The sequence below is a fragment of the Doryrhamphus excisus genome, chromosome 21 (assembly GCF_030265055.1).
Source record: "Doryrhamphus excisus isolate RoL2022-K1 chromosome 21, RoL_Dexc_1.0, whole genome shotgun sequence".
In the NCBI taxonomy this organism is placed as follows: domain Eukaryota; kingdom Metazoa; phylum Chordata; class Actinopteri; order Syngnathiformes; family Syngnathidae; genus Doryrhamphus; species Doryrhamphus excisus.
Window position 1 is genome coordinate 14962212 of NC_080486.1, and position 24137 is coordinate 14986348.

At 51.1% G+C, this 24137-nt stretch overlaps 1 protein-coding gene and 1 pseudogene across 1 annotated transcript; both read right to left on the reverse strand.

Moving 5' to 3' along the window:
• Window positions 1-470: 470 nt before the first annotated feature.
• On the reverse strand, window positions 471-15137 carry LOC131108784 (TRAF2 and NCK-interacting protein kinase-like; annotated as a pseudogene).
• Window positions 15138-15791: 654 nt separating this feature from the next.
• LOC131109025 (phospholipase D1-like) lies at window positions 15792-23522 on the reverse strand. Its single transcript, XM_058060555.1, has 26 exons — window positions 22829-23522; window positions 22579-22749; window positions 22334-22497; window positions 22118-22260; window positions 21947-22046; window positions 21810-21875; window positions 21630-21688; window positions 21460-21552; window positions 21223-21375; window positions 21000-21149; window positions 20462-20545; window positions 20195-20276; window positions 19996-20106; window positions 19742-19924; window positions 19421-19640; window positions 19229-19357; window positions 19044-19162; window positions 18870-18983; window positions 18536-18646; window positions 18370-18458; window positions 18185-18298; window positions 17965-18014; window positions 17727-17861; window positions 17062-17215; window positions 16865-16982; window positions 15792-16797 (listed from the first exon to the last, which is right to left on the reverse strand). The coding sequence occupies exons 2-26, from the start codon at window positions 22715-22717 to the stop codon at window positions 16573-16575; spliced, it is 3105 nt and encodes a 1034-aa protein (XP_057916538.1). The 5' UTR covers window positions 22718-22749; window positions 22829-23522; the 3' UTR covers window positions 15792-16572.
• Window positions 23523-24137: the final 615 nt, after the last annotated feature.

The window sequence follows — 24137 nt, forward strand, 5'->3', positions numbered from 1 at the left end:
TTGTGTTCAGTAACAGAAACATCCATCTATGCCGCTTATCCTCATTAGGGTCGCAGGGGTATGCTGGAGCCTACCCCAGCTGGCTTTGGGCGAAAGGCAGGGTACACCCTGGACTGGTCACCTGCCAATCACAGGGCACATATAGACAAACAACCATTCACACTCACATTTGTACCTATGGACATGCTAACCACTCGGCCACCGAGTCTGCCCACAAGGTCTGCAAGGTCTGAACGCTGGCTCCAACCAGATGAGATGAGGTGGCTTGGGCATCTGGTCAGGATGCCTCGCGGACACCTCCTTGGGGAGTTCAGGGCATATCCGATTGGTCGGAGAACTTGAGGACACGTTGGAGAGACACGTGAACTCCACACAGATATGTTCCAAGTGAGATGTCAAACCCGATCATCTTATGTAACGAATTATTGATCATTCAGTGCAGAGACAAAAAAAGCTACTGCTGATGCTGTACAAGGAGAGAATGTTTATTGTAGAATTCCAACATCAGAGATGTGTGTCCTTAGGGTTGAGGTTTGATTCCAGTGATCCAGACGAGGGTGAAAACACACATGCATGTCACACATCTGTGCACACTTGCTCTACACACACACACACACACGCACACGCTCACATACTGACAGCTGTTCACAGTCTTGATACAAAAATTGAAATACAAATACCACAATAAAAACAGTGTTGACCTTTTTTGTTTAAGAAATTGTTATAGCTATGTTTTCTAATCTGTAGAAAGACATCTAAGTTTTCAGTGAACATGTTTGTCTTTCCCTAAAACTGAAGAGTAAGATATACAGTGTTAATATATGTATAGAGAGAGCACAGGATGTCCACTACTAAGGTGAGCATCCTATACATGTAAAAGGCTTCAGCAGCTGGCCGCAGAATGGCTTGCTTACACCTACTTGTACATTAATCAGCATAAACAGAACAAATAAAAGATGACCCTCACAAAAAAGTGTTTGTGCTCAGGTGGGAGACCCCCCCGACCTGCTCCTTGTGGAGTGGGAGCGACATCTAAAAAAAGAATTTAAAAAAAAAATCACAACATATTCAGTGGTTCAGTGGAAGATGAATGAATCCCGAGTGGCAGTGGTGGAAAATGCATGTCAAAGTAACACAAATGTGTTTCCTGAGTGATGCTGGACCACTGTGTGTTAAAGGATGCCGACAGAACACACCAGCCAGACTACACCCCCTTATGCAGCATTTCTGTCCTAATGCCACTGTACCAGAAGTCACGTTTAGACTCCCGCTTGGCATGTTTTTATTGGAACCACACAGTGGGGAGAGGAGGCAGGTCGCGCTAGTCCGCCAGGCGATGGACATGAGCTCCAGAGGCGAGTCTGAGTGGGGTTGCTCAGACACCGCTGTGGTACAAGAAGGGATTTCCTTCAGGGACTCTTACCAGCTTTGTTATGCACATGTGCTAGCTAGTACTTTTTTTGTTTCTACACTTTTGCTGACGTTAAATGTTGTCATGTGTCCTACCGAGAAGTGACGAGGTGTGTTAGCATGCAAAATGCACAACTAAAGTGAGACGAAGCATGTTGTGCAAAACTCCCATGGAGGAGAAACTACAATCTGGGTAGAGACTACAAATTGTGTGTCCAAAAACAGTAAGTATTTACACGGTTGCATTGCACACAGACGGCAGCAGATCGAGAGGGGGGTCACTAAATTAGAAACCGAAAAGATCTGCACGATGAGCCTCAAAAAGGTCCCTTGGTGTCGTTTTGGTGGCGAGCGAGACAGGAGGGGATCTTTGAGCAGCACTTTGATGAATGTTCACACTGTGAGCAGCACCCTTTGTCAAGTGGTTTAAATGCATGAGAACATTGTCATCGTCAGGAGCACAGCGCTCCAAAGAATATTCAGAATGATTAGCTACAAGGTATTCGCCTCTGCTGCAGACTCGTTGACTATCTTAAGCATTCGGTATGACAAATTGTGAAGATCTGTTTGCAACGAGCGAGCCAACCAACCAACGGCGACCGTTGTGGCGTGGTTCGCTGAGAACAAAACAGCTACTCTGTCTTAGCTTGAAGGAAAAAGAGAGAATGTCACTTTCCAGTGGACTGACGAGGAAATGACACAAAATGAAGGGTACAGGAAGTGAGGGAGCAAATAAATCATCAAGTTATTTCTGGATGTTGGCTCGTGGCTCCCTCGTGACTACTCATCACTGCCAACACTGACCAGAAGTTCCCTAAAAAGCATCGCTATCATCTTTGTCAAGAAGTTCTTTTCCCTCTTTTTCCTTCACGATGTAGCAAAACAAAAAATATCTACTCATTGGCTATTACTCTACAAACACCCTTATTTTGAAAATCAACAAGTGACACGTCCATTTGGGATTTCGTTTCCAACGTGTCCTTAGTAGCCGAAGCATTCAAAGATGTTGCTGGATTGGATCAGTCCCAGGAAGTAGTAAAAAAAAAAAAAAAAAAGAAGAAGAAGTGATGTGCTACAACTTGTCCGCAGTTCCCTGGTCGGCCACAGGGGGAAGTCAAAGGCTACTCGGCGTCATGTCATCGAAGTCCGAAGCTGTCAAGAGCGATGCCAGCCTCGAGTGTGAGCAAAGGCGTCACGGAGATCCCGGGCGACACCGCCTGAAGACTTTGTTACTAACACCGGGCACCCCTCGTCTGTGGTGACGGCGGCCATGTTGGGAGTCACGAGAGGGTTACCAGTTCATCATGGAGCTTCTGTTGAGGGTCATGAAGAAGACTTGGCTGCTGCCACCGGAACGGACGGATGCAAAGAAAACCTGGAAAAGATGGAGACACGCAAAACCAATGCATGAGCTTGTGGCATCGCTTCTTGTTGCGCTTTAACACTAAAGTGTGGTGCTCTCACCTTGTCATTCCTCTCAGACAAGAACTTCAATCGCTGAGCTCGCTTGTGCATGAAAACACCGTCCAGGTGTCCCGTCTCCACCGAGCGGATCTCAATGGCCTTCTCTCCCCAGCCCATGATCTGGTTGGAATGGATGTAAGCTGCACATGCACAAACTATGGTGAGCATTTTTGCCGTTACAATGATTATGGACTTATAATAATAATAATAATAATAAAGGACGTACCAACAGAGGTGGGCATCTCGCCCCACTGCAGTACCACATCTTTGGTGATGCGGCCGTAGGTGTTGACGTAGACGCCCTCGTCCTCGTAACACAGCAGCATCTCCATGCCGTCCGTCTTGGGCAGAACCACGATGGCGTGCGGGGTCACTTGCCCCTGAATCTGTCAGCGTACGAGACACAAGAGTTCAAAAGGAGGCTGGTGGTGGTTGTTCCCTTTCTCCATCGCCACGGAAACAAGAAGATGCTGAGACAGGTCCTTCTCATACTTACATGTGAGGGGATGTAGATGTCGTAGGGGTTGCCGGAGTCCACGTCAATGACGTGGAAGCCTGCACTGGAGCCGTAGATGACTTTTAACCTCTGCCCTTCCTCCACTGTCAAGTCCACCAGCAGGGGGCGGTGCTGCAGCTCCGTGAAAGACTGACACAACACAAGAGTGATGATTTGTGGACAGAAAGGTCTACCCAATTGTCCTAAATGTCTTACTAAGATGAAGAGCCAAGTTTCAGGGACAACACTAGTCTAACTTCTGATTCATCAATTGAGATGCCTCCTCACCTTGAAGGCCATGAACTTGTGATAAGGTTTAGGAGCCCAGGCGTAAATCTCTACAGCGTTCTTCAAGGCGATCACCAAGAACTTGATCCTCTCGTACTTCACTGCAGCACAAAACACAGTTGCATTCAATGTTCTGCCATGTTTTGAAGAATGTGTCCTTCTTGAAGCTTTCTGTGATGCAAACAAGACCTCCGTACCGACTTTGTAGTGCACGCATCCCTCCAGCTCGCCTACAGTGATCCAGCCCTGCTTCTTCTCCACCTCGGGGTCATTGTGTAGTATCCTGTTCCTCAGCCAGGACAGGTAGTACACACGCAGCTTGTTCTTCTTGCCTGCTCAAAAGGAAACATGTTGAACTTGAACCTTGACAAGCGTGTCTCCCATGTGTTCCAAACAGCCCACCTGAAATGGTGACCAGAACGTTGAGACCCTCCAGGACGTCCATCTGCTGAAAGCGGCGGCGATTGATGAGGTTGTAGACTTTGCCTTGCCCGCTGCGGTCCAGCAGCATCAGGCCATTCTCCGTTCCCACCAACAGGTTGACTCCTGCACAGGCACACGTACAGGAGCGTGTAAGCAGACCGGGGGTGGGGGGTTGGGGTCCATCACAGGAATCACACCAACGACGGCCGGCTCACCCCACAGAGCGGCACACAGGATCTCGGAGTTGAAGCGCTTCTTGTACTTGCGGATCTCGGGAGTGTCGCTGTGCGGTCGGATGTTGGTGGGATTGACGTTGACCACCGAAATCTTGCGGGCTTCGTTGAGGCGCGCCTGCTCCTGCTTCAGCAGCTCGTCGGCAAACATGGCTGCAACAACATGACGAGTCACGGCAAGTCAGACGTGCTCTATTAAAACGCAACCCGTCCGAGTGTTTGAAGGCCACCTGAAGCAGAGATGTTGTCCTCGTCATCCGTCGGGGAAGTCCCGTAAACCCTGGGATCCACAAACGGCGTGAAGGAGGCCTTGGAGCTACCACTGCCGCCGCCTCCTCCTCCCCCTGCCATCCCGTACTACCAAACACAGAGAACACACATCTTAGCCACAAGCAGAACAGTCTCCACTGAAGGTCTTCAATTAAAGGTTGCTATGGTAACATGGGAGGAACTTTGTGGGTCGGAGGCTGGAAGCCCGAAAGAGCGGAGGGAAGAATCATGGGAGCAGGGACGTTTTTTTCTGCATATCCAAACGACACCATCACTAAACAAACAGCAGGAACAGTGGGAGCGGGATCACGGTGTGAGGATGACAAGGTGACGGATTCGGGGGCCAAACGTTGTATTCATTGGACCTACTTGGGCCCCGGGGGCGTCACCGCCAAGGGCAACCAGGGAGGAAGTGCTTTGTTGCACCAAATCAGGGAGATCTGAGGTGTCGGCAAAGAGATTAGCAATGCCGAGGATGCCGTTGCTGGCGGTCGAGCTCCGCCTCCGCTCGCCAAGTCTCTGGAAGAAGAGAGAAAGGGGCGGGCGGCTGTGAACGTGCAGGCCGGTTGTGATTGACAGGGGCTGGCAGGAACCACGCTGTGCTTTTTTTAGATAGGCGGGGAGGTGAGAAAACCCCCAAAAGAGCACAGTACTGAATTCAAAGTGAGGAGACACAGGAAGCGGCGATGAGAGCGCCTCGCTGGGGAGGAAGTAGACGTCAGAAGGCGCTCACCTCACGCATCATCAGGGTGCTGTCCTGGGAGTTGTTTCCATACGAGTCCGCATGCGAGTCGTTGTGGCCTCCCATCATGCCGAGGGCCTCGTTGGCTCCTTGGCTGGCTGCAGGCCTGAAAGACGTATTGGTTCACCAGTGGGTTCCACTTCTTTTCACGCTAGCGCCACCTGCTGGTACTCACATGATCCGAGGGATGTCACTGACAGACACCGTTCCGTCATTAGCCCCGCCTTCTCCCTCCTCATCCTCGCTGCTGTGAGACTCCTCGCTGGAGGAGGAGTAGTCTGTCACCTTGACAGGCGGGCGGCTGGTTTCTTCCCCTTGACGCAGCTCTCGCAGCTCCTTGGCCAACGCCGTCAGGTCCTGGAAGGAGACGCGGAGGGGCGGGGTTAAAAGGAGCCGGTTAATAAACGGAGCTTAGAACGCCAATGTCATCCTTCATCCCAATGAGACGTAGAAGGTCAACATTCTAACTGCACTGAGGTGGATGCTAATGGCTAATTGAGACACGCTGCAAACTAAAAGTGAGGGACGTGGGTGGGGCATGCTGGGGGGGTTAAAGGTCAAAAGTCAGGGAACTTGCGCATCCCCCAAACCTCAACTTGATATTTGAGGGAGGAGTGGTAACAGGAAGGAAGTGCAGGTTTTAATTTGGGACAAGATAGGGTAAAAGTGCTGCACATTCACTCCCCCCGCCCAATTCTCTCTGCTGGTAGAGGGGAGTTGAATCTTGCGCTCTGTGGCACCAGGTCACATTCTCAACCACTTATCCACAGCTGCCAACCCTGCGGTGTATCCGGTGTGCTGCAGGGAGTAGTTAGCATGCTAAACGTGCTAATGGGAAGCTGCATATGAGGGTAAAGGTGAGGAGTCTCACTCAGGTGGTGGGGGTGTTCAGGAGGAAGGGGGTATATTGGGGGGGGGGTCATACCACTGACCTCGTCTACAGCTTTCTTATAGCTCTGATGGAAGGAAGGATGTAGGGTGAGAAGAGAGAAGACATGATCACGAATAAAATAAGACCACAGTTGGTGTGTCGGGATGCGGTGTGTGGAAGCGCTCACTGCAGGCCGACTGGGTCGCGACACGTCTCTGCCGTCGTCCTTGGCCTCGTCTGACGGAACTGTGCCTTCTGTCTTCATGGCTGCATTTGCTGAACACACACACACATTAATCATAACGACCGAACACACACACACACACACACACACACACACACACACACCACGCTCCATTATGGAGGTATGCTGTATCCAGTGTGTGTCAGCACCTCGCTCATTAGAGCCGCCCTGCGAGCTGGGGGTGCTGGAGCTGGAGGAGCTGCCACTGCTCGTCCTCTTCAGGGGTGTATCCATGGAAACATCAGTCCTCCGAAGATCAGGGTTGCTATGACAACACAAACATATCATTAATTGATGTGGCAAACGTTGCATATACAGTCATGTGATTTGACATTAGTGGTGCCCCGTTTGTGTTGTGGTCACAAAGCTTTGGAAGAGATGTTCGAAAAAAATGCAATAGAGATTGGAATTATTTTAATTAGCCAACTATTCAAGGTCAAATCATTGCTAAATGCCACCCTAGATGTGATGAATCACCCTTTTGTGCAGCACTTCAGGAGAAGAAGACTTAGATCACTCAAATAGACAACGCCATTTTGTTTTGAGTGTGTGTACCTGGCCCGTATGAGGTGTGCTCCAGCCCGCGGTCCGAGTCCAGGACCGTTTCCAGGTGAGTTCTTCCTGACCAAAGCCGGGGAGATGGACGTGGTCCTCTGAGGAACCTGAGGGACACATATAGACGGGTGTCAGTTAAGTTCACACGTGCGAAGAAAACACACACAAGCCAAAAAGGAGGGGCTCAAATGAGGCCAGACACCTAGACACGGACTACACAACATGCACACAAGCGCACGTACGCCCATACAGGAGGGGGCATGCAGAGACCTTGGGGGGCATGTCGTCGTCTTGCCGCAGCCAGGAGCTGCGGTCCAGCTTGTCAAGAGGGGGCGCCAGGCGTGAGAGAGGCATGGGAGGAGGGGTGTCTGAGGTGGGGTCGGAGTTCTGCCGGGGCATGGGAGGTCGGGAGGGGGAGGGCGACACCGTGGAAGAGGACACGCCGTGGGGGTCGTACAGAGACTGCGAGCCTGACAGCCCGTGACTCTTCACCTGCACCAGGTGCGCCATCTGCGCGCACACACGCACGCACGCACGCAAGCAGGAAGCAGGCGGGAAGGAGGAGGACGAGGAGGAGGTCAGGAAGAGAGAGAACATCATGCATGGCAACATCCATGTTCATTCACACCAGAGTGTTTAGATCCACGTGAGGAGGCGTGGCTAAGTGTGAGTGACAGCAGCTGCACGCACCTGCGGCTCCACCGAGCGGTGCATGGGCGGAGTCCGGGCCTGCTGGATGCCGCCGCTGCTGAAGGACTCGGAGCGGGGCGGCAGCGAGGGGTCCGAGATCCGGTTGGAGACTTTATGCTGCAATGCAGGAGAAGTCTGTCTGTTGATCACATAACGCTCGTCCACCTGACACACACATCAGACCACAGTCACTCCCAGCATGCAGTGGGGCTCGTGGTGGCTTCATGCACTTGGAGTATCTACACAAACTTCAGTTTTGGTTGTGTGCAGTAACAGGGTGAAGATAATGCGTGAAGTGGGCCTCTGAAGCTTGGAGGAACATGATCGAGTGTGTGTGTGTGTGTCTATGTATGTTGGCGTCCACAGGGAGACAGGCCGATTATAGCTCTAGCTGCCCTACATCTGTCCACCAGCCGCCACTAGGGGGCAAGCCTGGGTGTATGCCCTGAAAGTATGCAGGAAGAAGCAGAGATTAATGAAGCCTGTGTTGCCGTCGTGCAGACGTAGCAGTGCTCCGCTATGAAAATGATTCACAAAACGATGAATGTTTTTATCAAAGTCACATGTGTCAAAGAGTCCAAAGCGTCCAAAAGAAGAAGCCTGCAGGAGAAGTGTTAGTTGAAAATAAAAGATGATGCGTAAAAGTAACGTGACACACCGATGGGAGCTTTGGATGTTTTGGCTTCGCCCCCTGTTAGAGGAAGTGAAGTTGCCTGGTTAGAGAAAGAAGCAGTTAGCAGGGGTTAAAGGTTACGAGCGTTAGTTGGATTCCGAGGACTGCTTCTGTCTGCCCTCCTGACTGACCCGCCGGCTGGGACTCCGCCCTCGGGCGTCCGGGCTCCTCCGTCGGAGCGCCACCGGGGCTTGCTCCGGGGCGCAGGTGATGCGGATTCGCGGCATGTGGCCGTGGTGGTGATGGTGGCTGTGGTCGTAACTCCTGGAGGGGCTGACGTGGGCGGGGTAGGAAGGGGGGCGGGGCCTGCGAGGTTTGTAACCGGGAAGCAAGAGCAGGTTGTCCAGGTTGGCGTCTCGAGGATGCCTAAAGGAGTGGTACTTCCTGGGGGGAACGCGAGGCGAGTTGCTCTGAGCACGACGCATCACCTGTGGCAGTGGGGTGATGACAACATGAAAACAAATAAAACCGCCGTGATGCTACCATGCTAACGGGAAATTTCACCACATAAATATCGCACTTAAGAACTTAAGTCTCTCTGCACCTACAAAGAATTAGAGATGGTGAGAAGAACATGTTAACAGGTGTAGTCCCATCTTCCTTCTTTCCAGCTGTGAAGTACAGTAGATAATTATCAATAATTATCACCCACTTCCAATAAACGCCCTCGTTATGGTTAAGGTGACTCTCAATTTGAGCATTTAAAGTTACAACTGACTTGAACAAGGAATCGTTGTTCAGGTATAACGCAAAATCAATCACAATCGGTCGATTCGATGCCCTGAGAATACAATGATAATATTCACAAACATGGCAGGTGTAAAAGGAAAAAGCAGGTTTAAACAAGCTGCGCATAAAAATACAAAAACAATGTTGATTGACAGTCACGGTTTGGGTGTCAAACACAACTTGGCAAGATGTCGCCGGCCGTGCCGCCTACCTCTTTAGCCCAGGCGGGCTTGTCGTTGGCGGCGCCTGGCGCCTGGTCCTTGTAGTGGTAGAGCTGCTTCTTGTCCTGCGGGGGGCGCTGTGGGTCCTGCTGCTGCTGTTGCTGCAGAGACACCAGGTAGGCTCGCTCCTGCTGCAGCTGCCTCTGCAGACGCTCGGCCTGGCGCTGCTCCTCGATCTGCTTCCTCTTGTACTCCTGGGGGGGGGGTAAAAGTCAAAGTCTGGATATCGGACTACATTCTAGTCAGTAAGATACCGCTTCCACCCCCCTGTGATTACTGCATTAAAAAGTACTCAAAACAGTAACTTCACAGCTCTAGCACTGGAGTTGCATTCCAGCTGTGCAACGCTGACACAGGCGCTGTGTGGTTGCCATGGAGACGTTTGACATTACCAGCAGTAAGGCCTGCTCCTGCAAGAGCTGCTGCTGCAGGATCTCCAGCTGCCTCTGTTCCTCCTCCAGCTGTCTACGGATATACTCCTAAGCGCCATCGGCGGCGGCGGCGCGGAAGCATCAAAGAGCCAAACGAAAGAGGCGGGACAGGAGCCAATCACAGACAGCCGCATCACCACAGCAGGAAGAGAATACAGAGGAGGATGAGGATAGAGGAGTTAGAGATATCAGGAGGGAAACGTAAAAGGTGAAGCTACAGTACGTGTGTCTGCAAGTGGAGCCACCATGCAACCAATAGCAACGCAGTCACCAGTCACATGATCGCCAGCACCGAGCAGCTTGGACTTCCTTTTTTTTTTAGCAGCGTAGCCGTTGCCGCCTCACCTGTTCTCTCTCAGCGTGTCGCCGCTCCTCTTCGCGGCGGATCTGCTCCATCTCCTCGTAGCGCCTCCTCTGCTCCCGCTCCTGCTGTTTCCTCATCTCTCGCTCGCGGCGCTGTTGCTGCGGGTCGAATACGGAATGTCATTCATCAGAACATCACTGATGGCTTCATGCAAGATGGTGCACTTCCACTCCTGCGTGTATTTGACCTTTTCATTCACTGGAATCATTTTATGTTTAGAGACAACCTGCACAACATTAAAAAAAATTAATGACCTCCTCCAGCCGCCGCCTCTGCTCCTTCTGCTCCTCGATACGCTTCTGCCTCTCGGCCAGCAGCTGTCGCTTGTGCTCCTCGTTCTGCTGCTGCTCCAGCTGCTGGCGGCGGATCAGCTCCGACCGCTCCTTGTTGGCCAGCTGAAGACGCAGGAAGTCCCGCCTCAGAGTGGACTCCCCGGGAATATTGATGATGGAGCTGCAGGAAGAGCGAAGACGAGAGGAACAGATCTTTTAGAGAGGCGCTCCTGCTCGTCAAAAGCGAGGGGGTCATCGTTCCACCTGGGCTCGCCGATGTCCCGCTCTTCATCCTCCTCCTCGCTGCCGCTGTACTCGTACTCGGTCTCATCTGGACACAGAGACAGGTTAGGACACGCCCTCATTGTTGATGATGCTGCCGGTGAGCATCGTGTCCTCACCTCTCTCGCCCCGCCTCTTCTTGGTGCGGTCTATGTGGTCCTTCAGCTGGATGCGGACCTGCCGCTCGTTAGGAAGGTCCCTGATGAAGGGGTGCTTGAGGAGCTGCTCGGTGCTGGGCCGCTGACCGTGGCTCTTCACCAGGCAGCTCTCGATGAACGACTGGAACTTCTTGGACCTGCACACACACACACACACACACACCTTTACAATCTCAAAGTGCATGTATGGACACCAGAGGTTTCGCCCACCGCTACTATTTGATATGACTCACCACTTCTTTGACTTGAGTCTGGGGGCGGGGTTTCTGGGGATGAGGAAGAGTGCTCTCATGGGATGCATGTCGCACAGCGCTGACGAGGAAAAGAAAGAAGACGACGTGAAAAAAAAAAAGAAGAGACGAGGGTCCGGTGAAAATGCTTCACACTTACGTGGCGCTCCCTCCGCCATCTCGATGGCCGTGATGCCGAGCGACCACAGATCACTCTGTGAGAAAGACAAAAATGTTTGCATAGCCAAGCAGCTAACGTGCTAACAAGCTAACGAGCTGGCTCCACTGTGTACTTGTTAAGTCATAAAAATATCCGCCATCTGTCCCCCTCTTGCATTCTTACACTTATTCCCACTCTGACTTGGGTTTTTGCAGCTCGAATTCGAAAAGACGCTAATATGGCGAACATCTCCTGACACATGACCGCCTTCAATGTATGTCAATATCATATCTCATAGCTCGTTAATGTTATCTCATAGCACTCTACCTTGAAGTCATACGTGGCGTCTGGGTTCTCGTCACAAGCGATCACCTCCGGCGCCATCCAATATGGCGTCCCGATGAACGTGTTCCTTCTTCCCACCGTGCGATCCAGCTGAGCGCTGACGCCAAAATCCACTGCACGTACACACGCGGTCATGGTGTGGTCACGGTCACAACGGTCATCAGCAACTCTGAATTCTTTTTAAAAGTCATACTGGCAGCACTAAACTCACCTAGCTTGACCTCGGCGTTCTCCGTCAAGAGAACATTCTGACCTTTGATGTCCCGATGGATGACCTTGTGCTGGTGGAGGTGAGTGAGACCCTGCAGGAGGACGTGGTGTGCATGAGTGACTGACGCTTTCTATGCTGCGGTGCTGCGGTGCAGCAAGCTCACCCTGAGGATCTCCCTGCAGACGTAGGCAATCCACTCCTCCTTCAGAGAATTCCCTTTGGTGTTTTTGATGAGATCCGTCACCGAGCCGGCGCCGCAGAACTCCATCACCAGCTGGGGCACACAAGCAACATTATCAAGATGGGCTCCAAGACTGTGTCCGTGTGATGTTTACACTAGTTCTCAATGGATGTCTCCCCCTCTATTCTTTGATAGTCTTTACGTTTATGGCATTTGAGGGCCTCTGCTCTCAAAAATGGAGCAAAAAAGTGCATTTTTCTGCAGATTTGGTGCTGAAAAATAACCTTAAGATGATTTTTTGAATATGCTTGGATGGTACACACCCACAGCTGGTCGTCCATGCCGGGAGGATTCTTCTTGATGAAGGCGCCATAGTATGTGGCGATGTTCCTGTGGTGGCTGTACTTTTTCAGCATGTTGATCTCCGCTTTAATCTCCTCCTCCTCATCCTAACACATACACACTTGTGAGAAGACGTGGTGTGCAAGTGTGGATGTGTGCAAGTGTGGATGTGTGTGTGTTACATACTCCTGTGACGTCCATGACCTTGATGGCAGCCAGCTGGCCAGTTTTGACATGGCGACCCTGACGCACAAAGACAAGTTTTTAATGATGAGGACGTGCTGCACTTTTTGGGAGTACAAACTCCACACAGATGCCCAACAGAGATTCGAACCCTGATCTCCTGACTGTGTGGCCAACATGCTAACCACTAATCCATCATGCAGCCTATCAAAGCAGTCAAAAAGAGAAAAATTTGTCTGTTAGCAGCCATACCGCAACCATATCTGAGATTTTGTCACTCAAGTTCCAGATATCAAGAAATAAATTGTTATGGAATACTGATCCCTATCTACATGATCTATATCTATATCACAGAAACAAACACACTTAGATATATGCCGTTTATTAGCATTTTTTCTGTCCAGACAAGTCAAACACAAAGTGGACCTCTGGCTGAGACTGCAGGCCGAGCGCCACCGACCTGACCCCGCCGCCGCCTCAGCCGCGTGAAGCAATAAAAGCATTGTGCGATAGAAGATGAGAGGAAGCGATAGCATCTTTGTTGGCTTATCGGTCTTCCTGCAACACTGACGCCTGCCACACAATTGCTCCTGATAGCAGCATGGATGGACGGACGGACGGCAGCCGCTGCCGCAGCCGCAGCCGCAGCCTCCAGCACAACAACACTTCCCCGGCACCGTGTTCAGACAAGCCTCGCATTCTACACACAGGCAGCGGCAGAATTATGTCACGTTCCCATGGCAACATACATGATACCTGCACTCACCTCACCTGAGTCAACTTCCTGGAATTCCTTTTTCCAGCTTTTCAGCCTGTCACCGTCTCAAATGGAATATTACTAATAAGTATACTGTGTACACTGACTGCACTACATTCCACGACTATAAGTTACTCCTCAGTGGCTCTTCTTTCAAGTTTGACGCTCTCTTTCCGATACGTAGGCAAGATGGCGACTGTTAAGAGTGCAACATCCGGTTAATGCAGTGCACTGCATCTCGCAGTACTCAGTACTTAAAATAGACAAAATGGAGTCTGCAAATTAGCACACAGTACACATACTAAAGTAAGTGTAAGTACGGAATTGCACCAATTGAGACGTGGTACTGTACGGGTGTTATACTGGAACTAGTCAACTGTTTACCCTGCAACAGTTTAATGAGCTTACACAGAATACACAACACACAAGCAATGAACGACGAACATCAGAGAGTCTCACCTTGTACACTTGGCCGTAGGTGCCATTCCCAACCAGTTCAACCAGCTCAAAGATGCCAGCCGGGTCCTGTGAGCGAGACGCAGAACGAGTTATTGAGCAGGAAATGCACACGTTTAAAATCTATTTTGGAATTCTCTGCTAAATATATATACACACACATACAGGCTTGGTAGCTAAGCAGGAGCTAATATGTACGTATATAATGCTAAGCTAAAGCTGAAAGAGGAGGCTAAATGGGGTACTAATGTTGGATTAAGTGGCAAAATCCGGTACGAAAAGCATGGCCGCCATCATGGTCGACGTAGCAAATAATCATCCATAAATCATCATGATCTGTCTGATAATGTCAAAAACTATCATTGCATATCTGTATTACATGGATGCTAGCATGTCTTCCAAAGCATTTGACCACAACCCGTGGGTGGCGCCACAAATGTCACCCGCAGCTTCATCTCCTGCTAAAAGCTCCTAAACAGGAGCTCAGGTGAAGATGCAGCAACAAAGGGAAGTGAGATGGGGACCAAAAAGACCAAAATGAGGAAGCTTTGCATCCCACCACATCTCGTGGCTGCGTGACCTCATTTGAGGCCAGACATTTGAGGCCTACAAGAACATCTGCTCTTTCTTTACATCTTTGATACACAGACACACACACACACACAAACACACACACACACACGCACGCAGTCCCACCCTCCTTCATGTCCAGACTTGATTGTGGCTCTGCAGGTACAATTGTGAAGGAAAACTGAAGAAAGGGGAACAGCAGAGAGAGAGAGAGAGAGGAGACGCACACGCACGCGCAACTGCACGCCCACACATTCCTCAGCTGTGTCCTTACGGTGCACAAAGCGCGTGCGTGCGTGGACTCCCAAACAAGCCACCGTGACACGACGACGATGATGATGATGAGGATGATGATGCTGTGACCACTACATCACGAAATGGCGGAAATCGTCGTTATTGCTGAGGGAGGACGAGCGCGCGTACGTACGCGTGCGTGTAGGTACACATCTGCAGCAGTCTAGTGACGGCCATTGTAAAAAAAAAAAATACACGTTCGCGTGCACGAGAAATGCAGCACGTACACAAGAGACACACGGACCGGTGGGATGACGGGGGGGCAGCAAAAGGTGGGGGGGCGAAGTGGACAGGTGCTCACGCGCACACAGGCTTACCCGTAGAGCAGACAGGTCGATCTCGTCCAGACTCCTGGCGGGGGAGTCGCTCGCCATGGTGGTGCACTCAAGATGGAAGCTTCCTCAACGACCATCGACCATCGGACGTGCAGCGGCGGGAAGGAACGCTCCTCGACCCGAGAAAAAGATCCCCTCTCCCGCCACAGGGAGGCTCGCAGCGGACGGGCGACGTCAGGATGAGGAAGAAGGAGCGACGTGCACGGAGCTCCAGGTGCTGCTACATGCCTCCACCTGCACGGAGGGGCCGGGGCGCGCGCGGATACAAGCACGCGGAGGGAGAGAGCGTGCGCACAGCGGTGGCGCGCACTTGACAGAGTCACTGGCAGTGCCCGTGCGTGACGCGCTAGCAGGAGCGCGCTTCCCCGGGAGTGGCCAGCGAGGAGGCGGCGTTTCATTTGGCCCCGCCCACAGCGCCACTCTCACGTGACCTTCACATATGGACGTCATAGTTGTATGTGACGTCGAAAAGACGTCACGCAGGCAGTGACATCACATCGCTTGGCAAACCCAACATATCAGTGTCATTAGTGATTTTAGGGTGACATTAGCAGCGTTAGCAGTGACATTACAGCCCGTAGTGTGACATCTGAGTGACTTTAGTGAATAGCTTTACGCTAGCAGAGCTAGCTTAGCATCGCTTAGCCTAGCATAGGTGACCCCCAGCAACCTATAAGAAGAGTTAGCATTACTTTTTAGCAAAGTCACAAAGAAAACTGATAATATTTTCTGACCAAATGTGGAAGACGACGCTTGAAAACAAGCAAGGCCCAAATTCAAACACGTGACACCTTCAGATCATGACCTACAGCGCCACTGGGCGGTTAAGGGTGAGTACTGCAAGCTGACTGAAAATGTTTGGAATGTTTCATTTTTATATCCATGAGTCCATGACAACATCACACTTCATGAACCTCATTATTTCTTTATTTGCACGAGCACGTTCGCCACATGAACACGACAGTCTGTGCAAACTTAGCATTTTGGTGGAGACACAGTGTTGACGAGTTGAGGGACACATGCGGAGAACTCACTTCCTGTTGCTGCTGTTGCTTGCTGTTTCAAGGCAACTTTAAGAGGACGAGGGAATCCACGACAAAAGCTGCGACGGGAGGTAGGAGCACAGCGAGGTAGAGAGGAAGACTCCGAAGAGGAGTACATGCAGACCACTATCATCACGAAGGAACATGCTGCCTTCACATGTTTTGGAGAAATACCACAAGTCCGCAGATGACACTTGAACACGTCACAAGTGCCCATGTTCCAATGGTCACGTGGTCGTTGGATGGATAGCACAGAATCAGCAGTGAAGGTCTATCATACATTTGGCACTTGGGATTTGATGTAAATATCACACGTAGAAGCAGGCGTGGCCAAGGGGCGTGGCCAGGAGGCGGGAGCTGAGGCTTGTAGTGTCTTCCTGGCGTTCCCTACTCATGGACGTTGCACACATCATCTATTCTTCTGCCTGCAGGACGTTCACCACCTCACTGCTGCTTAGAAGCTGCTTGCGTCACCATGACGACCTGTTGAGATGATGTCACTCAGCATCTCCACTCGTCTGCCTTGGTTTTGCAGCGGGAGGGACGTCATTATTTCATCTGACGTGGTGTTAATGAGCGGTGAGATGAGGTTTGGGGGGGCAAAAAAAAAGTTTGGATGAAGTCCTGTGAGTCAGACACACGAGGGGGCTCAGGTCCACACCTCCATGGGCATCATGGCCTCTTTGGAGCCGATGGGAGGGAGAAGGTTCTGCTCGGACAGGAACTGCAATGGGAACTGCACTACAAAACCGCGGATCTTCTTCAGCTCTTCACGAGCTCGGGCCATGTCCTCCTTGTCCAGGCCCTGCTTGGCCAGGTAGCTCTCCAGCTCAAGGAGGTTTCGGACGTCGCTGGATGGTAGACATCGGAAAACCTGCAGGAGGAAATGTTTTACTTCCAGGAAGGATTATCATCTTGAAGAAGATGACGATGAAGTTTACCCTCTGGTAGATGGTGGCGTTACGAGCGCACGTGCTCATCCAGACCTCCTTGTAGAACTGATCACTGATGGGGTCCGACACGTCGATGGTGGTGTCCGTGTGAGCGCCCAGAATCGTCCTGAGGATTAAGGAGAGACAAAAGAGTGAGAAGACGGTGCCTTCAATGACAATTGTCCGTGTGGAAAGCATCGTCCCACTTGAAGCACTCCAGGCGAAGCTGCAGAGCAAAGCGTCCCGCTTGGTACTCCATCCCGTCCATCACCGACGCCACAGTCTCCGAGTCCTCCACGATCACCGCCACCTCGCTGTCCCGCTTTCCCAGCATGCTGCGGTCATTGATGTTGGCTGAGCCTGTGGAAGACGGTCATACTTACAATGGCCAACAGGTGGCGACACAACACCACAAATGTGTTATTGTGCATATTAATAGTGTTTTTCTACCATTAAATATGGGTCACAATAGTGTATTGGGCTATACTGGGTATTTAGGATAAGTAGTAAGCCCTACTGGAAATATTGTGTGTCTAGCATAGTGCAACACGAGCATAGTGATGTGAGATATGGTGCTAACATGACACTCACATTTTAACAGCTACATCATGCTAATTTAGCCTATTTGCTGAAGAAAAACAACTATTAAAATTAGAGCTCCCACATCTGGAGCTGAATGCCAGCCATGCTTTTCAGATGTGTAGTGAAGCCTGTTTTTATATTTAGTCATTTTTTTTAACCAAAGTAACCCGGAAAAACCTTGAACTGCAAACATCAACATAAAAAGTAACTTGCATATTAACAACAATTGATCATCCAAAAGAAGAGTGCGCAGTCAAATTTGTCGGCGCGTTTTCTGACGTGTTCTTACCGATGATGACGGTGTTGTCATCGGCGATGAGCATCTTGCTGTGCACGTAAATGAGCTCTGTGACCAGCTTCCCCTCCAGCTCGGAGTGCGTCCTCAGGCCGGCGATGGAGATATAGTTGATCCACTGGTCTCCCACTGGGAAACACAAGTCGCATCGTTCGCTCATCGTACTCTTGAACGTTGCGTTTACTTCCTCTTTTCCCTCATCCTGTGTACGTGGGTGCATCATGTGACTTACTCTCTCTTTTCAGCTGCGAGATGATGGACTGGTCGCCTCTGTTCATGGTCCTGCACAAGAGTCATATTGTCATCAGTGTTTGCTCTAGAGGGGGGGTGCCATGTTTGCACAAGAAGCCGGGAGATACATGGCAGCCGCTAAAGGAATCTCACACATACACACCGGCCAAAGGGTTAAGGTGTGGCGCTGAGTTATTAATCGTTATTCATCGAACCCCCACCTGTAGTTAAAGTGCATGATGGCCTGGATGGCGCTGCCTCCTCCGGTGCTGATGTCGCCCTCAAAGCCGGGCAGCAGAGGCGTGACCACGTACACGCGGTACTTTTTACCTTCCCTAAAAGACAAATAGACTCCTTTGAATATAACTTTATTGCTGCGGTGACAAAAAGAAATTGACACGCTCACCTGTGCGCTTTGATGATACGCTCGGCGATGGCGTCGCCGATCTTGTTGAAAACGTGCCTGTTGTCCGCGCAGCTGATGAAGAACTGATTCTGGGCGAAAATGACGGTGACGTCAATAAGTGCGTCGCCATCAGTATTAAAAAAAACGAGCTGATGTGAAAACGCACTTCTATGTAGATGAAATGCTGGCTGTTCTCGATGGTGTGCACGTAGGCGTTGTGGATGGACTCTTCATGGTACTTGATGCCGGCCGACCAATCCGACGCCGAGCGAAGGATCTGACAGACCACACAAGAAAGTCAATCACAACATATGGTGCCCCATCAGGCTGACATTTTGATGTTCTGACCTAGAGCCTGTTTATGAGCACTAAATGAGAAGAAGCAGAAGAAACACATCTTAAGATGCATTTACTGTATTTTTATTATATTTTTACTGTATTTAAAACTGGTGGAAATTCCGACAATACAGGAAATTTAACAAGTATAACCAAGCAACAACCTGAACTTTAGTGGTGGTGCATCCGGGGACTTGATAGCGCCGCTCTCCGGCGGAGGTGTGCGACTTGGGCAGCAGGTACGGAAAGGACAGGGAACGATATTTGGGCTTCACGATCTGGCGGGAAAACACACATGAAGATCCTGCGTTTTCTTCCTCAAATGGCGGTGAGCTGACCTTTGTGAAGTTCCATCGCTGAATGAAGTGTCTGGCGACGTCGCGGGCAGCTTTGCCGTGAACCACGGAGGCGATGTCGTGCCAGGGCATTCTGGGAGTGATGTGTCGGTCTATGAAATCTACGAGAGGAACCCAGCGGTGGTGACTGAGGGTTCAAACCTCCAAACAGCCGCCATGTTGTTTACCATCAAAAGGTTTATCCAGCTCTATCCAGTCCTTGTGCACAAAGTTGCAGTAATCTTTTCCGTGCCAGAAGCGAGTATTCCCACACAAATCGCCAACGTCCGACTGCAGATTTCGCTCCGCCTCGTTTCCTGCAACACAGCCAAAGACCCCATGAGCTTCGGCGGACACAGACCACCTTCACCAGCACTCACGGTCTTCGTCGTCCAGCTCGTCGTCGCTATCGGGGTGAGACAGGCCGTGTTTCTGCAGGTGCCTCTTGATGCTCATCTTCATCCTCCTCATCCTTCCCTGACCCTTGAGCTTTGGTTGCACCACCGTGTCGTCCGCCGAGAATGCGGCGTTCGTGTGGCCGCCGGACACGCCGCCACTACCGTTGGCTTGAGCGGTCGCATTGGCGGTAGATTCCTCGGCCTTGGAAAACAATTATACAACACAGATTGATGTACCATACAATCGTATCTTTATTTAAAAAACAACCCTAATGAGGACAAGCAGGGTAAAAAACTAGACACCTGGTCCTGGTGCGAGAAGGTCACGCTCCCGACGTCCGTCAGTCGGTGCTCTCGGTCATCCCAGCGGCCATACGCCAGGTCGATCCCGCCCACAAAGGCCACGGATTGATCAATGACGATGATCTTCTCGTGATGCGCCCACAGGTAGACGGCGGACGAGACGTGGTTGGGGTGACGCATCACCTGTGGAGATCGAACGGCGTCAGGGGCTGGGGAGACGTGCACGCCTTCCTCAAACACATGCGTGGACTCACCTTGATGTTGGGGTGAAGGTGGATGAGCGTTCGCTTGCTGTAGCCTGAGTTGATGCCCAGCGCCAGCTCCACTTCCTTGTAGAGCATCACGAAGACACGCACTCCTTGTTGCTGTTAGAAAACCACAGCAAAGATCGTCACATCAAGCCCCGCCCTTTTTACTTCATAACCTTTGTCCAAGCGCAAGCTCAAAACTCACCGCTTTACGTCTCAGCACGTGATCCAAACGCCAGCGGTTTCCCTCCACGATGGGCCTCTTGAGGAAGATCTCCGGACTCAACCTGAGAAGAAACACACTGTGATCACATGACCGCGCGGTGCCTCCTGAGGGTCGTGGTTTTTATGACGACCTGTGAGCTGAATTATGCGTGCGTGTCAGACGGTAAGCGATCCGTTCCACTTGATGTGACCACCGAGTGAACTCCGTGGACTCAACACACACAAGCGCGCACGCACTTGAACTCACCACCAGTCTGTGATGAAGATTTCCTCCTTGGCCTCCTCCAGAGCGTTGGCCACGTCCTCCATGTAGGTCTTCCCATTCACGTACCTGCACGCTCACACATGACAATCATTCACTTTCTAGGATGCAAGTTACTTTTTAAGTCTGACTTGCTGTGACATATTGTGACATGTGACACACAGACACACACAGACGCACACAGACACACACAGACGCACACAGACGCACACGTGTGGCGTCTCACAGGCAGTATAGTGTTGCCCAGCAGGGGGACAAGTGATGAAGGACAGAGGCTCACTTTCCCAACTTTTGTGTCGTGTTACTCCAGTGACACACACACACACACACACACACACACACACACACACACACACACACACACTACATCAAGGATTGATTGACTGCAACGTTTTAATTTGTGAGATGGAGGTTTTGGCTTGTTTAGTTGCGTACTTTGCATTTAAGCACTTTTGCGTGGGCGGCGCTTCAAGATACAAACACTAAAAGAAAACAAAAGGCACTTTTGGGTTGCTATGGTTACCATTTGGCCGGGACGTTCTCCTCCTGCATGGCGAAGGAGCCGAAGCGGTGGTCGGTGAGGAAGGCGCCGCCGTGCTTGTGCACGAAGCCCTCGATGGCCTGCCCCCACCAGCGGGCGTGTCTGTAGCTGCTGCACTTGAGCACCAGCGACCTGCGGGGATTGGATGAGAGAAAGAGAGACTTCAAAATGGCGCTCGCCCGGGCCAGGCGAAGTGCGGGCCCACCTGGAGAGGCTGTCCACACGCACGCCGTGCTGCGTCTCCGTGTCCTTGGAGTCCATCTTGATGCTGAACTCCTTGTCGAAGAGCATCACGAAGGAGATGGCGCCCGAGTCGGGCTTCATGTACAGCAGGAAGGAGTCCTTCACCACCAGCCAGCTGCAAATACAACAACGCCATGTAGAAATGTGACATCTTTCACTGTGTGTGTGTGTGTGTGTGTGTGTGTGTGTGTTGACGGACCGTTTGGACCAGCGGTAACACATCTTGCTCTGACCGCAGCAGTTTAAGCCAGGAATCCGATGGCCGCCGGATCGCTTCAGCACCATTCCTTCTCTAGAAACAGAGAGCGATACTCCGAGGAACTACTTCATCTCGTTAAAGGAACAGTAAAGTCAATGAAGTTTTCTTACAAGCCCTTTGGGCCCAGATCGTGGATGAATGACAGCTGGCTGACGTCAATGAATTCCATCTGACAGAGAAGAAGTTCGATAAATCCAACGTCAACAAGAATGACGTTTTAATGACGTTCTAAGAATGTTATGAAGCACAAATTCTAGCAATATCTGCTCTGGGATGTGATGGTCGGGTACCATGCCGGGGTAGTGCCGGTACATGGGCATCTTCAGGAGCTTGTTGAGGTAATCTTCTAGTTGTTTCTGGAACGAAACCAGCAGAGAAACGTGAACAAAGCAGACTAACCCCAAACAGCTCTGGATGATGAACAGACCTTCCTGCTGGATACTTGCTCCTCTCTGACCAGCTCCTCTCCACCGCTTCTGGGCAGGTTGGGAATGTCCCTCTCGTCCGCCGGCCTCCTCAGGGTGTGGCTGCGGAGACACGGAGGTGAGTGGTGAGAGGTGAGAGACGATGCGGGCAAACACGGCGGACACACACAAACCTGCGTGTCAGCCGAGGCAGACTCATGACGGCCTTGTAGGTGCGCAGGTCTCGGTGCAGATCCAGGAAGTGCTTCTCCTTCTTCTTCACCAACCATGTGAACTCGCCGTGCTTCATTTCGATCTTGTACACGGCAGGCATGGACTGAAACGCCACAAGCGAGAGAGAGTTAGTCCCGTATCTCAGCTCTTCGACACCAAACGTGTTGATGAGCCACCTTGCTGACGCTCCGCTGCTGGCTCACGTTGAAGCGGTCCTGGGCTGACGTGAAGCGCTCCACCTCCAGGATCTTGGCGGTGATGGGCGAGGACAGGAAGACGTCGGCCTTGCTCTCCTTGAAGCCCACCGTGTTGTAGACAGCCATGAAGGGCAAAGTCTTTGCTGGAATAGTCAGACAAACGTACAAACAAAGTAGATTTCAAAGCAGTAAAAAAAAAAAAAACAAGAAGAAAAAAACCCAACCTGGTACTCCGGCATCAGTGGTGTGATAGTGGCTGTCGTCCGTGTCCAGCTCACGGGCATCCAGCGTCTCCATGATGCCGCTCATGTCGTTGGCAACCAGCTGCAGCGTGCTGGTGGTCGACTGGGCCTGACCCAACATGGCTAACACTCAGTCTGGAGCCCGGGGCTCACCTGTGGGGGGGGGATAGGCAGCGGTGTCACTGAGCTACTACTTCCAAAAATCACTTCACAGGTTCACACCGGCGCCTACTTTGTCTCCCTCCTGGCGCTCACTTTTATCGAGGAATGAGGTTAAAACGGGCCGCTAATCCCGTTGTTTGGATTAGCGTCTCGTCGGATGTGATGATGGAACGTCAGGAGTGAGCGGGGGAAGGATGGCGGCCACAGGTAAGAAGATAAATCGCATCGGGAGAGGACGCAAACCACCATGGACTAAAAGAGGGTGACATCACCAGCAGGCTGGCTCCACCCCTTTGCCCAAATATGGTCAGCAAACTTTTGCAAATGTTTACATTCTGACAAATTATTATGTGAGAAGACAGATGAGGACTCACAATGATCGGGTGCACACGCACATTGCATCACTCCCCAGCCAGATAGTGGGACAATGGACACACACACACACACACACACACAGACACACACACGCAGACAGCTGAGGCTGCAACAGGAAGCCGTCATCCTTTTAAAACACACATGCACTGACCTGAGCCTGCGACGGCTGAGGGAAGCCCATCCTCATCATCCTCAGCGTGAACTGTTCCCCCCCGCTACCCCTATCCTCCATTCTGTACCACATGCCAGCACAGGCACACACAGGGACAAACACACACACTCAGACACTCAGGGTGGTCATCAGTGAAATGCGGACCGCCACTGCAGAGAAACTTCCCTTGGCAGCGAGGAGGAGGCGCCCAGACAGCCAATGACAGACAAGGGGGCGGGCCTTCAGTCAAATGTACCTGTCTGTGTAATAAAAGCAGATGAGAGGCACACAGAGACGCTGCCCGAGTGTCCAAGTGGGAGAGTGGAAAGTTCGCAACCATCCACTCACCTATTTCTCACCTACGTGGCATGACAGTCTCATTCATACGCCTCTTTCACACAGAGATGCCGCAAAACTGCAGTACCAACGACACATCAATGTTCAATTTCTTATTTTCAGACAATATTATTTAACAGTTTAGCGCCCATCTATTGTATCTATTTAGCCAACTATTGCTCTATTATGGAATTAAGTGTTTTGAAAGAGTTATGGCAGGATAACAAAAATGGCCGCCACTAATAAGACTTCACGAAAAGACCAAACAAAGCCATTCATGGAGAATTTGCTTAGTGAATCAATAATATTGATACCGAACATCACAGTAGCAAATGTTAATGTGTGACAGAGGTGAAAGGTCGTGTCCTTTTACTTGATGTTTTTTTTTTTTTTAAAGCGTGCATGTGCCTGTGTGTGTCAATGGAAAACCTGACACCTTTTCTATCTAAACACAAACGGCAAAGTCACTTTCAGGTGTACAACACACCCGCACACACTTAACAACATGTGCAGGAAC

Excerpts from the sequence above, each read along its gene's own strand:
- LOC131109025 (XM_058060555.1), bottom strand. The coding sequence starts at position 22,717 with ATGTTGGGTCAGGCCCAGTCGACCACCAGCACGCTGCAGCTGGTTGCC. Across the intron at positions 19,925-19,995 it reads ACCTTCACCCCAACATCAAG|GTGATGCGTCACCCCAACCA; the intron begins GTGAGTCCACGC and ends CGATCTCCACAG. Across the intron at positions 18,647-18,869 it reads GCACCACCACTAAAGTTCAG|ATCCTTCGCTCGGCGTCGGA; the intron begins GTTGTTGCTTGG and ends GTGGTCTGTCAG.